Source organism: Eulemur rufifrons, chromosome 7, assembly GCF_041146395.1.
Source record: "Eulemur rufifrons isolate Redbay chromosome 7, OSU_ERuf_1, whole genome shotgun sequence".
Classification (NCBI taxonomy): domain Eukaryota; kingdom Metazoa; phylum Chordata; class Mammalia; order Primates; family Lemuridae; genus Eulemur; species Eulemur rufifrons.
The window spans coordinates 161,521,356-161,534,217 of NC_090989.1; the positions used below are offsets into that span (position 1 = coordinate 161,521,356).

General features: G+C 35.4%; 1 protein-coding gene across 23 annotated transcripts in view; it reads left to right on the top strand.

The window, feature by feature from the left end:
• SLMAP (sarcolemma associated protein) overlaps positions 1-12,862 on the top strand; it is a 145,498-nt gene that overhangs the window by 82,853 nt on the left and 49,783 nt on the right. For 5 of the 23 annotated variants that reach the window (XM_069475935.1, XM_069475934.1, XM_069475942.1 and 2 more), the window contains exons 8-10: positions 1,294-1,434; positions 3,388-3,525; positions 4,961-5,129. In XM_069475935.1, the coding sequence (XP_069332036.1) occupies positions 1,294-1,434; positions 3,388-3,525; positions 4,961-5,129 (448 nt within the window). Of the gene's footprint in view, positions 1-1,293; positions 1,435-3,387; positions 3,526-4,960; positions 5,130-5,218; positions 5,270-5,757; positions 5,809-11,501; positions 11,565-12,862 lie in introns of all 23 variants that reach the window. The other 18 variants (XM_069475921.1, XM_069475920.1, XM_069475932.1 and 15 more) reach the window with 6 other exon arrangements.

Genomic DNA, 12,862 nt, shown 5'->3' on the forward strand with positions numbered 1-12,862 from the left:
AATTTTAGACATACATGTGAGTAGAAAGAATTGCATAATGCACACCCATGTACAACTCCCTTTTTTCCATTGTAGTTGATATTTGTTGAAGAAACTGGGTCATTTGCCTTCTAGAATTTCTCTCAGTCTGCATTGTTATTTAAACATTCTTTTAGCTCCCTCCCCCTACACACCATAAATTAGTAGTTTGAGCTAAAGATTTGATCTGATTCAGGCTCAATTTTTTATTGCTAACAACTCTCTGGATGATACTGTGTTCTTCCACCAAGAGGCAGCATACTGTCCAGTTGTCTTCTGTTTTGAGCTTTTATCAGTAATTGATGATCCTTGCCTAGATCCATTATTTCATTAAGGGTTACAAAAATGGTGATTTAATTCTATCATTTCTTCATATATTTAGCTGGATTACTTGTATAAAGAAAAGCTTCCCCATATCAACCATTTGGTTACCCTGAGGTACATTTTCTACAGGAAAGCAGGATAAGTGATTTCCCTCCCCACCTTATTTACTGGATTTCAGAGTAATGAATTGGTTCCTTTTCATCCACCAAAGAATGACTATGGTGTTTCCTCCCCCCACTTAGATTTAAAGATGTTTGATGTGTTTAAATCTATTGCAATTGCTTTTCTCACCCTCACAGCCTTCCACGCCTCCTCACATCCACTGCCTCCACCCTGTTTAAAGCTTCAGTTCTTACCTGTGCACTGTTCTGACAGCCTTCTCCTGTTTTTCTTACTGATGTTCAAATTAGCCCATCTTTAGTCTGTGTAAACCTCTTCAGATTGGCTCCTGAGTCTTTTCGATAGAACTGTAGCAGACTTAAATAGCTTATTTCTGTCATACCAGACAAGATGTTCCAGGCTCATCTTGTACATTTCCTTCCGAGACACGGAGTCTCCTTTTTCCCCATAGTGCCCTTATTCCTTTTGTTTTAACCATTGTTTTAAAATGCTTGATGCCTTTGATGGTAACTGATTATTTTTGCCTACCAATGTAAATATGATGGTTTGTAGAAAATATGACAAATACAAGAGTAATTCATTTTGTATATTTGAGAGAAATTCTCAATTGGCTTTGACTTTTTCTTTCTTTTTTAAGTAGGAACTAATATATTTGTTAAGGCATAATTTACTGATGCACCTTTTAAATACAGCTTTAGTTAATACATCATTTGTATTGGAGGTACCTTAATATACAGTTTTAAAAGTATCATAATATGTCATTTTTTTTCCCAATAGTAAATGCTTTTTTAAAAGTAACTTTGCTGTAATTATAAATATCTTTTATTCTAGAATCAAACAGAAGATAGTTTACGGAAGGAACTTATAGCATTACAAGAGGATAAACATAACTATGAGACAACAGCCAAAGAGTCCCTGAGGCGGGTTCTTCAGGAGAAAATTGAAGTGGTTAGAAAACTTTCAGAAGTTGAGGTATTTCAGTTTTAAAAATACTAAATAGTAGTATGATTTTTAAAAACTTTCAAACATTCCAGGACACTTTAAATTTGGATATTATTATATAACAAGGAAATATTTTCTGTCAGATGGGAAGGAACAGTTATGCTGCTTTTGCTGACAGGAATTCTCAACATAACCACATGAGTTTTGTGCTTATGCTCCCTAGTCAGTGACTAAGGGAATAAAAGCCTAACCAGGGAATCTTACTGTTTGCATTGTGCTTAGGATTCAGCCACCATACAGTTGTGCCAAGGAGTTGATCTCCTGTCATCTGGTTGTTAACGATGGTCATTGTAGACTGAGAACCTATACCACGTAGCCTTACTTCACCTATCCCTAGAGAGGAAAACTGCGTCTGATACTTTGGAGGTTCAAAGGATAAATTATCTCCAAGGTCCTTTCTAGGTCTTTTAGGAACCATCAAAATGTGATTCTTGGCTGGGCCTGGTGGTTCAGGCTAATAATCCTAGCACTTTGGTGAGGTGGGAGGATCACTTGAGGCCAGGAGTTGGAGGTTACAGTGAGGTGTGATCATGCCATTGCACTACAGTCTGGGTGACAGAACAAGATCCTGTCTCAAAAACAAACAAATAAATCAAAATGTGATTTTCATTGCTTTGAAAAAAACTTAATTCATAATATAGGTCATTCCTTTGAACCACTGCAAAATTACCATGGAAATTATCTATTACTAGATTTGGTTAAAATGCCCATCATAAACTAAATAGTTAACATACCCTTAGTACAGGCATAGTTTCTATAATGGACCCATCAGTGGTGTAATAAATTTGACATGCAAGGAAAGAAAAGTTGCTAGCTGTCTTCTAATTTTCTTACTAAATTACCTGCTGCACATTATTAAACTTGCTTTTAAGAATTGATGGGCTTGGCCGGGCGCGGTGGCTCACGCCTGTAATCCTAGCACTCTGGGAGGCCAAGGTGGGCGGATCGTTTGAGCTCAGGAGTTCGAGACCAGCCTGAGCAAGAGCGAGACCCCATCTCTACTAAAAATAGAAAGAAATTATATGGACAGCTAAAAATATATATAGAAAAAATTAGCCGGGCATGGTGGCGCATGCCTGTAGTCCCAGCTACTCGGGAGGCTGAGACAGGAGGATCACTTGAGCTCAGGAGTTTGAGGTTGCTGTGAGCTAGGCTGACGCCACGGCACTCACTCTAGCCTGGGCAACAGAGTGAGACTCTGTCTCAAAAAAAAAAAAAAAAAAAAAAAAAAGAATTGATGGGCTTAAAATATTTTCAAGGCTAAAAGTCATACATTTTGGCCTTTCAAAAGTATAATCATATAAAAGTAGCATCCTCTTCCTGCCTCTCCCGTTTTCCCATTTTCCCACCCTCTCAAATTCTTTTTTTTTTTTTTTTTTTTTTTTTTTTTGAGACAGATTCTCACTCTGTTGCCCGGGCTAGAGTGAGTGCCGTGGCGTCAGTCTAGCTCACAGCAACCTCAAACTCCTGGGCTTAAGCGATCCTACTGCCTCAGCCTCCCGAGTAGCTGGGACTACAGGCATGCGCCACCATGCCCGGCTAATTTTTTGTATATATATATTTTAGTTGTCCATATAATTTCTTTCTATTTTTAGTAGAGACGAGGTCTCACTCTTGCTCAGGCTGGTCTTGAACTCCTGACCTCGAGCGATCCACCCGCCTCGGCCTCCCAGAGTGCTAGGATTACAGGCGTGAGCCACCGCGCCCGGCCTCAAATTCTTAGCTGTGTTTTCTGTTTTAGTATGTACCCAAAGTAAACTGAAATTCTTATGTTGCTTAACTCAGCTTTATATAAAGTCCAGGGCAGGTGTTGATTTAGAATAGCCTATAGGATTATACTTCTTATAAATTGAATTTAGAAGGAATTCCAAATAATAATTGTGCATTTATTCTACATAAATTGCCTGTAAACTTGAATTTCAGCGAAGTCTGAGTAATACTGAAGATGAATGTACCCACCTGAAAGAAATGAATGAACGGACTCAGGAAGAATTAAGAGAATTAGCCAATAAATATAATGGAGCAGTTAATGAGATTAAAGATTTATCTGATAAGTTAAAGGTATGTATTTACTTAGTTTGAAATTATGTTAAGCTAATCATCTCCCACACACTGGATAGCTTAAGCATTTAGATGTTGTTGAATAGTTGTTGATGTAAAATTTGATAATCGTTGAAAATTATAGTGAAAATCATGTGCTTATATTCCATTTAGCCCAACCTCCATTACCATGTATATTAAATAATTAAAATCTTGTAAAAGCTGTCATAGTTTGTCTGGATGGAAATGTAGTCAGTGCTTCACAATAGACATCTTTTAATATATAACAGGAAGTAGATGAGAATCAGTAAAACTCAAGATACTCAGGTTTTTTTTAACCTGAAACTATTTATGTTTAGGCCATCCCAAAGGCACAGCTACTTAGTGCTAGAACAAGCCCAGAGAGAATCTTAGAATGATAATGCTTGATTCCATGTAGCCTCCTGGAACGCTAACTCTACGTAAGCTGCCATTCCCTATAGCTATGGGACATTTAGGATAAGGACAAATCAGACCATAGGGTAAAGTCTAATTGGTTCTTTAAAATCTTATACCTGAGTTTGTGAAGCTCTGTCTTTTAATGTGAACCATGGATTGAGTGCCTATGTGTTTGTTAGAGAAGATCAGAGTATACCTCCCCTCTATGTGATTGGTTAACCCAGCGGTCCCCAACCTTTTTGGCACCAGGGACCAGTTTCATGGAAGACAGTTTTTCCATGGGGGGTGGGGGGGGGCAGCAGAGCTCAGGCAGTGATGAGGGATGGATGGATGGGGAGGGCTGGGGAGCAGCTCTAAATACAGATGTACAGATGAAGCTTCATTCACTGCTCACCTGCTGTGCGGCCCCCTTCCTAAGTTTCATGGAAAACAATTGGAGTAGGGGAGGCTGGAGCTTAGACAGTGATGCTGATGTGGTGATGCCGATGTGCAGCTGGTTTCCTAACAGGTCGTCCCTGGGGTTGGGGACCACAAAGTTAACCTATGATAGTTTTAAAGATTGGTCTTGTTAAAAAGAAAGTCTTTTTGAGAAGTGCTTGTACCATCATCCCTTTAGCTAAAAATAATTTTGTTTAAAATTTCAGAATTAGTTATATTTTAGAACTTATGAACAAATTGAAACAGTAATAATTTTAGGGGAAAATCTTACTTCCCTCTTGAAAAATATGAAGCTTTTCACTTTGACCCTTTATCTCTATGTGTGTTGAGCCTACTTGCTTGCTTCAAGTTTTTCTCTCCTAGATCTTATGGAGGAGTGACCCCAGGGCAGATCACTTTTGACATGAAGCCTTTGTCTTTACCTTCTTTGCTGGTTTAGAAAAAAACGTATCAATAAATGTATTGTATAATATTGAATATTTTTCTTAGAAGTTTAAGTGAGTAAAGGCAGTCCTGGTTTAGGCTTCCTAAAACAAGCTCAGGTTTTATTAAATAACTGAATTTCCTTCTTTCTCAACAGGTAGCAGAGGGAAAACAAGAGGAAATCCAACAGAAGGGGCAAGCTGAGAAAAAAGAATTACAACATAAAATAGATGAAATGGAAGAAAAAGAACAGGAACTCCAGGCAAAAATAGAAGCTTTGCAAGCTGATAATGATTTCACCAATGAGAGGCTAACAGCTTTACAAGGTGAGTTAGCTAATCCAGGAATTTGATTTGATTTGATTTTTTTTTCTTTTTATCTGTGAAATATCTTTTTTTTGGGCTTTTGTTTACAGTACGTTTAGAACATCTTCAGGAGAAAACTCTTAAAGAATGCAGCAGCTTAGGTAGGTGTCATCCATATTTCTTATTTAAAACTGAATTTTATCATTAAACTTGTGACCTTGCTTACTATCTCATATTAGGTCTTATTTTCTTTAAGGGATATTTTACCTACTAGGTATAAAGTATCCACACTCTTTTAGAAAATGTCCTCTAAAAATATGCTTGATTGCCACCAGTGGGCACCATTGTTTAGTCCTTGAGATGAATGAAATTACTACATCTGAGATGTTCTACGTAGAGATACTTAAGAAAAATCCATGAGCAGCAGGATCCGTTTTCTTTTAAGGTTCACTGGAAGGCCACTAAGCAGTTGTAGGCTTTTCTCTGAGTTAATAGAAAATGGCAAGTTGAACCCTTCTCATAAAAATAAATGTAAAGTGTTCTTTGCAATCTTAATCTGCAGGAATACAAAATGCCATGGTTATACTTGAGACCAGTTTTAAAGTAATACTTTCTTTGATCAGGCAATGATATACTGTCTTAATCCTAGGGATACAAGTTGATGACTTCTTACCTAAAATAAATGGGAGCACAGAAAAAGGTAGTGTAAAGAACTTAAATATTTTTCTTTCATGATATCCTTTTAGTATGTAAGCAGGATAAGGAGTTTAGGGTTTTAAGTGTTTGGAATGAAAAGCATGCTGGTTTTGAACCCTGTCTTTAAAAATCAAGGTTCCCTTTATTTTGTAAGATTTAATGCTATGATCTATTCTTAGATATCCCTTATTATATGGAAATTTCAGTTATTCAAATAACAAGAAAATGGTGGAAGTTCAATTTTAGCAGTGGCTTTTACAATATAGCTCTTTTTTCCCCCACTATATTTTTCAATGAGCTATGCTACCACTTTTTTCTATCAAGTTCTGCTTCTGTGTGATAATTGATGCCTGTTTTTAATATTTGAGTTTATTTAACAGCCCATTGAGCTCTTGGACGTGTCATAGAAACTGCTTTCTTTATCCATTTATTTCATTGATCAGAGAGAATGCAGTCATTCATTTCTGTCATAAGAAAAAGCTTTTATTAGTTCTTGGTTCTGTGACCCTTCTTTCTGGATGGCATGAGTTCTCTCTTCCCAAAACTTACAGCCACTATTCATTTTCCTCCTACTACATGGGATACTTTTTACCCAATGGCTTCTGTACCCTTTCGGTCTTGAAGATCGCTATTCCCCTCCTTCCCTCTCCTTCCATCCAACATTAATTGCGCACCAACTATGTGCCAGATCCTGCACTAGATACTTGGAGTACAAAAGTAATAAAACATTTTTATGTATTGGCCAATCTATGTACCTGTCATCTCAGTTTTATACAGAAGTTAGTGGAAGATATCAAGGTTGATACCCAGTATTTCCTATTAAGTATTTTTTCCATGTATCAGGGGATATCTTTATGGTTCTTGGGCAGCAGTCAAATTCTGATAAAATTAGAAGGTGAGTTTTTTTGTTCTATTTTGGTTTTGTTTGGTTCATTTGTTTTTAAACAAGAACTGCCAGAATAGGCTCAGGTAATAAAGGTCAAGACCTAATATTGCATATATAATGAATTTTGAAATTCTCAAGAAAAAAGTTTCATTAATCATTGCTTTTTACTGTTCTATGTATGTTTTGTAAAATGCATTGACTTTTTAAAATTCCCATTTTGATTGAGTTTCAATTTGAGAATTTTTAAAGGTGTAGTTTATATTCATTGCACCCAAATCACTAGTTGCTGTTCATAAAATATATTTAGCAACTTATATAAAATGACTTAATCCTCGTCTTCTAAAGACATATTGTCTTTAAATGATTTTATATTTTCTGTTATTTTGCTTGTTTTTCTCTTTCTGGCATGCACACTTTTTATTCAAATCTATCATTACCCTCTTGACTTGAGTATGTGTTTATTAATAATGTTAGTGTTAACCCCAGCTGGGAAACTTCTATTCTTTCAGTTGAGAGAATCCTTTTATATACATGGAACCATCTTAATACTATTTAGTGTGGTCAAATTACTGCCTAAAATTTTTGCCATTTCCAGTTGATTTAGATGAGAACAGTAGTAGGCTATTTTTAATTGTAGAACAGTTGATTCCTTGGTTTAACATAAAATAAGATATTTTGGGTACTGAAAGGTAATTTCTGGCTACAATTATTATTCCCTTGTAGGTATATTTGTTTTCGGGGGGGGGGGGTGATAGATGGAGTAGTGCAAAAGTAACTAATATAATATTTTGAAAGACACTAAGTAGTATATTTCTATATATACACCAAAACTTTGTTATACCAGATTTAGTTCCTTTGGAATAAGTGATGGGTCACTTACTCCATTCTGATTCACTTGTAATATAATAATGGACTAATATTCAAAGATTCTGATATTACCAAAGTCCTTAACCATAATATTAATATTATATGATTTTAACTAAAATTACTCTTTTAAATAGTATAGAGAGGCAGTCAAATGTAGTTGTAAGAGAATGTTTTCAAAATGTCTGGAGATGTTATAATTAATAATACTTCTTCCAGTGAACTCTGTTTTTGAAATTTTTTAAATGTAATGTAGCTGCTAAAAGCACAGGTTTTATACTGTAAATTTTTTGTGAGTCTTATCTCATAATTTGAACATGTCTTTTAGATTATGAATGGTGCTGTCTAAAAGAAATATAATGAGAGCCACATGCATAATTTAAAATTTTCTGGTAGCCACATTAAAAATATAAAAAGAAACAAGTAGAACAAATTTTAATAATATATTGAACCCACAGTATCTAGAATGTTGTTTCAACATGTAATCAGTATTAAAATTATTATTAATGAATTAATGAAATATTTCACATTTTTTTCCTTAGTAAGTCTTTGAAATCATTGTACATTTATTTTATAATTATATCACATCTCAATTCAAACTAGCCACATGTGAAGGGCTTATTAACAACATGTAGTTAATGGCTGTAGCGTTGGACAGCACAAGTATTAAAAAATCAAAATCCATAGGGAACTCATATGTTTAAAATACATTTTAAGTAGAGTGTTTCTCTATTTTGTGTTTCTGTATCTCTCTTTCTTTACATTCGTATACCCTATTTAGTATCGTGGACACCCACTTTTCCCCCAATAAATATCTGACTCCTTTTGGATCATCAGTGGCCTCTTCTTTAGTCTTGGCAAAGTGAATTCCCAAGGGCCTGAATTTAAGAAATAGAGTATTAGCTGGGCACGGTGGCTTATACCTGTAATCCTAGCACTCTAGGAGGCTGAGGCGGGAGAAGCGCTTGAGCTTAGGAGTTTGAGACCAGACTGAGCAAGAGCAAGACCCCATCTCTACTAAAAATAGAAAAACAGCTGGGCGAGGTGGCTCACGCCTGTAATCCTAGCACTCTGGGAGGCCGAGGCGGGTGGATCGCTCGAGGTCAGGAGTTCGAGACCAGCCTGAGCAAGAGTGAGACCCTGTCTCTACTAAAAATAGAAAGAAATTATCTGGCCAACTAAAAATATATATAGAAAAAAATTAGCCGGGCATGGTGGCGCATGCCTGTAGTCCCAGCTACTCGGGAGGCTGAGGCAGGAGGATCACTCGAGCCCAGGAGTTTGAGGTTGCTGTGATCTAGGCTGACGCCACGGCACTCACTCTAGCCTGGGCAACAAAGCGAGACTCTGTCTCAAAAAAAAAAAAAAAAAAAGAAAGAAAGAAAGAAAAACAATTAGCCGGTTGCCCAACATGGCGTGTACCTGTAGTCCCAGTTACTCTGTAGTCCGAGCTACTAGGGAGGCTGAGGCAAGAGGATTGCTTGAGCCCAAGAGTTTGAGGTTGCTGTGAGCTAGGCTGATGCCAGGGCACTCTACTAAGGGCAACAGAGTGAGACTCTGTCTCAAAAAAAAAAAAAGAAATAGAGTATTAAAAATATCATGAATTTGGTATACAACCCCCCACTGCTAAATCTGACTGACTGAAAGAAAAATGTCATGATCCAAATTCTTTACATATGCTGTCTGAAAGACCTTTATCTCGTATGTTTAAGAGACTCCTTTGTAGAGGTCATATAAATATATACACACACACACATATATATGTATATCTTTTTATATTAACCTTGGATTTTATCTAGTTTAGTAAGTATTTTACTGTAGAGTTCAGATATTAAAATCAGAGTAGATAAAAGGTGATTTTTTTTTTTAGCTTGGTAGGTGATGGTAGAATATCCTACTTTAATAAAAATCATCTTTTTCAAATGTTTCCAACATAAAGCAATGATAAATGTTTCAAGTGAATCATGTCCCAGTTACCCTGATTTGATCATTATATGTTATATGCTTGTATCAAAATATAATATGTACTCCATGAATATGTACAGCTATTATGTATCAATAAAACAATTTTTTTAAAGTAATAAAAATCATCTGAAGTCCTTTGGTATTAGTCTGAAATTTGGTTTCAAATAAGTTTTATAAAATCCTTTAGTTAAGTTAAAATTTGGTTCCCAATGAGGTGGGTTTTGTAATTTATTTATTTTTGAGACAGGGTCTTTCTCTGTCACCCATGTTGGAGCACTGTGGCGTGATCATAGCTCACTGTAACCTTGATTTCCTGGGCTCAAGTGATCCTTCTGCCTCAGCCTCCTGAGTAGCTGGGACTACAGGCATGCGCCACCATGCCTGGCTAATTTTTTTTTTTTTTTTTTTGGTAGAGACAGTATCTTACTATGTTGCCCATGGAACTCCTGGCCTTGAACTCTCACCTCAACCTCCCCGAGTACTGGTATTATAGATGTGAGCCAGGATACCCAGTCTCAAATGAGTTTTTATATCTAAAACTCATTAGTTTGAGTTCTGAAAATGTTACCAAAGCTTAGATAGGATTTATGTACAACAACTTTTAATCTTGTTAATTACTGTTCTATTGAGGAGTCCTGTGTTGCTTTTCTTGGCTCCAATTGGCAAATTCTATTTGTTAAATTTTTTTTAATTTCAAATTTCTGTTGCAGTTAGCATTCTTTCTCTTTTTGAGGCTATGTTGTATCTCTTTATAATATTCTAAGTATGTAATTCATTGGTCTCTTCAAAACATAAGTTATATCAACCTTTTTTCCCCATGTTTTTGTCTTCTACTGATAGTCACTGTAGACAGGAGGCTCTACATACCATGTAACTAGAGAAAGGATAATGATAGATTTGAGTATAGAGGTAAAGAAGATGGCTAAGAGGAAGGACGTCAAGAGAAGGTAAAGTGCAGTCAGAGCAGGAGGTGACTGCCTCTCTCTCATGCGAAGTTGAGATGATTGAGGGGTGGAGTGGGTTGAGATGGAAGAGAAGGGAAAGGAGGCTTTCACAGCTAGTGGTGCTAACTCCTGTGTCCTCTTTGGCAGGTTCTAATACTTTTACACCTTCCAATAAGTCATTGTGTTGGAATGTATTCTTAACACTTAAACTTCCAAAATCTATGTAGTAGTTTTAAATGATTCAAATATGTAGTTAAGGATGTTTTCCAGATTCAGAAGTAACATTTTCAATCAAGGTAAATACAGATTATTATAAGGAAAGGGCTGAAACTTTTATTAAACCCCTATGTTAGATTTTGATTCTCTCCATCCATTTGTTCTGTTTGACCGGAGCAAAACCGCTTACCAAGCTCTTACTTTGAAATGTACAAATACTGATTTTGATCATTTGGGGAGAAATAAACAATTTTTTGATAGTATATGAAGTACAGATTAAGTCACTCAAAAGAGAAGAATATTTGCGAAATGAAAATGTGAAAATTAAAATACTACATTGGTATCTTAAAATTTTTAAGGCACTATTTTATGGTATTCTTAAGGTATTTACCTTTTGCTTCTTAGCTAAGGTAAATAGCTTTGAAGAGAGACTGTTAGAGAATAATCACTTGAAAATTAATAATAACAAATATACAATTTTAAAATTATTTAAGGGTATTAAGCTTTAATGGAGAAAGATGTGTTTTAAAAGTGGGAGAAGATTTTTAAAGCAATATATTTATGTAGTTTTCTTGAGCTCTTTGGATAAAAACTGCACCTTTAAAAGCTAACCATTCAGGATACAAATTAATGATTACATAATCACAATTTTCAGTCATTTACCTTTAAAATATGTCTGCTATTACTATTAAAATATATTCAACTTTTACTAGTCTTACTTAGAATTACCCATGTTAATACATTTCAACTTTCCTACCTTTGCTGTTGGTTTTCAAAGACAGCACCAAACTATATCCTAAAAAGTGTTTCTTTCTTTATTAGAGCACTTGCTTTCAAAGAGTGGCGGGGACTGCACTTTTATTCATCAATTCATAGAATGCCAGAGTGAGTACAGAGTATTTTTTCACATTGATTTATTTTAATGAAGTCAGGGGCTAAAATTGAAAAGTGAGAAGAAAAATGAGATCTCAATGTGTTTGTTATAGTAGAAGTGCATAAAGGGCCATCTTCAGACAGCAGCATATCTTTTCATAAAGTTTCTTTTTCTCTCTTTTGAGAAAAATTTGTTTGCCTTTACAGATGGACCTGAGCATTTCATATTAGCCTGCTACCTCCAAAAGAGGAAGTTTCAAGCTTGTTAATTTTGAAGTTCTTAAATAAATTTCTTAGTTTAAATGAAGCTGCAAAAAACAATTATTTAGTTTGGGCACTCAGTTCTGAAGATGGCTCACAGGGTAGCAGGAGCTTTCTAGGGAAGGAGTAGCAATAGATTGTCCTATAATATAACGTCAACTACCTACCTTTGGGAAGTTGTATGAGGCTATCTTTAAGAATTTTTTTTTTTTTCTATTTATTTCTTATAGTTCTTCAAGTGTGGAATGAGATTTGCCACTCCAAGAATATTTTAAAGATTAAAAGATAAGGGGATTTCCAGTAAAAATGGGAAAAAAAAGGAATATTTTAAAGATAGGTTGGTTTTTGAGGTGATCTAGACCTCTGCTGAATTCTAAACAAAAATATTGTGAATTCCTTTTTACTTGAAAGTCATGTAGCTGCTTAGATCTATAACAATCTCAAGTTTATGATATTCTCTTGGGCATATTAGTGACAAGCAAAGATTACCATGTATAGTAAAGGTTTGTTGATGAAGTCTATGTTTTTTCCTATCAGGCAAACACTTTCTCAGACATTTTTCTCTTTCTGTTCTCTCTTTCTTTGAAATGAGTGGTTTTCCAAGTTTTAATGCACATAATTTCATTGTGTGGGTGTGCACACATATGTAGTTCCCCACACCCACAACCTCAGGAGCACTTGAGGGTTGTAAGGGTCGTGCCTGGTAATTACAGCAGACATAAATTCAACAGATCAAATGTTATACTCTTTAGAGATCCTTCGAGAAAACTTGGAATTTCACTTAATAGGTTTAGAAGAGCTTCTGTTTGGGCAGTTTTAGATACTATAATACTAGATGTGAGTTTAATATTACTTTGAGCAATTATTTAATAAATATGGTATATTCCTTTTTCCTTTTAATAATATATTCCTAAATCAAAGATTACTGTGTCCTTTTGTTACCTTCTAATTATTAAATCTCACTTTTTTGGGAAATTAGCACAAGGATTTGGGGCAAAATAATTGGTAGCCACTGAAACCAACTTAAAAGAATACATAATCTAGGCCGG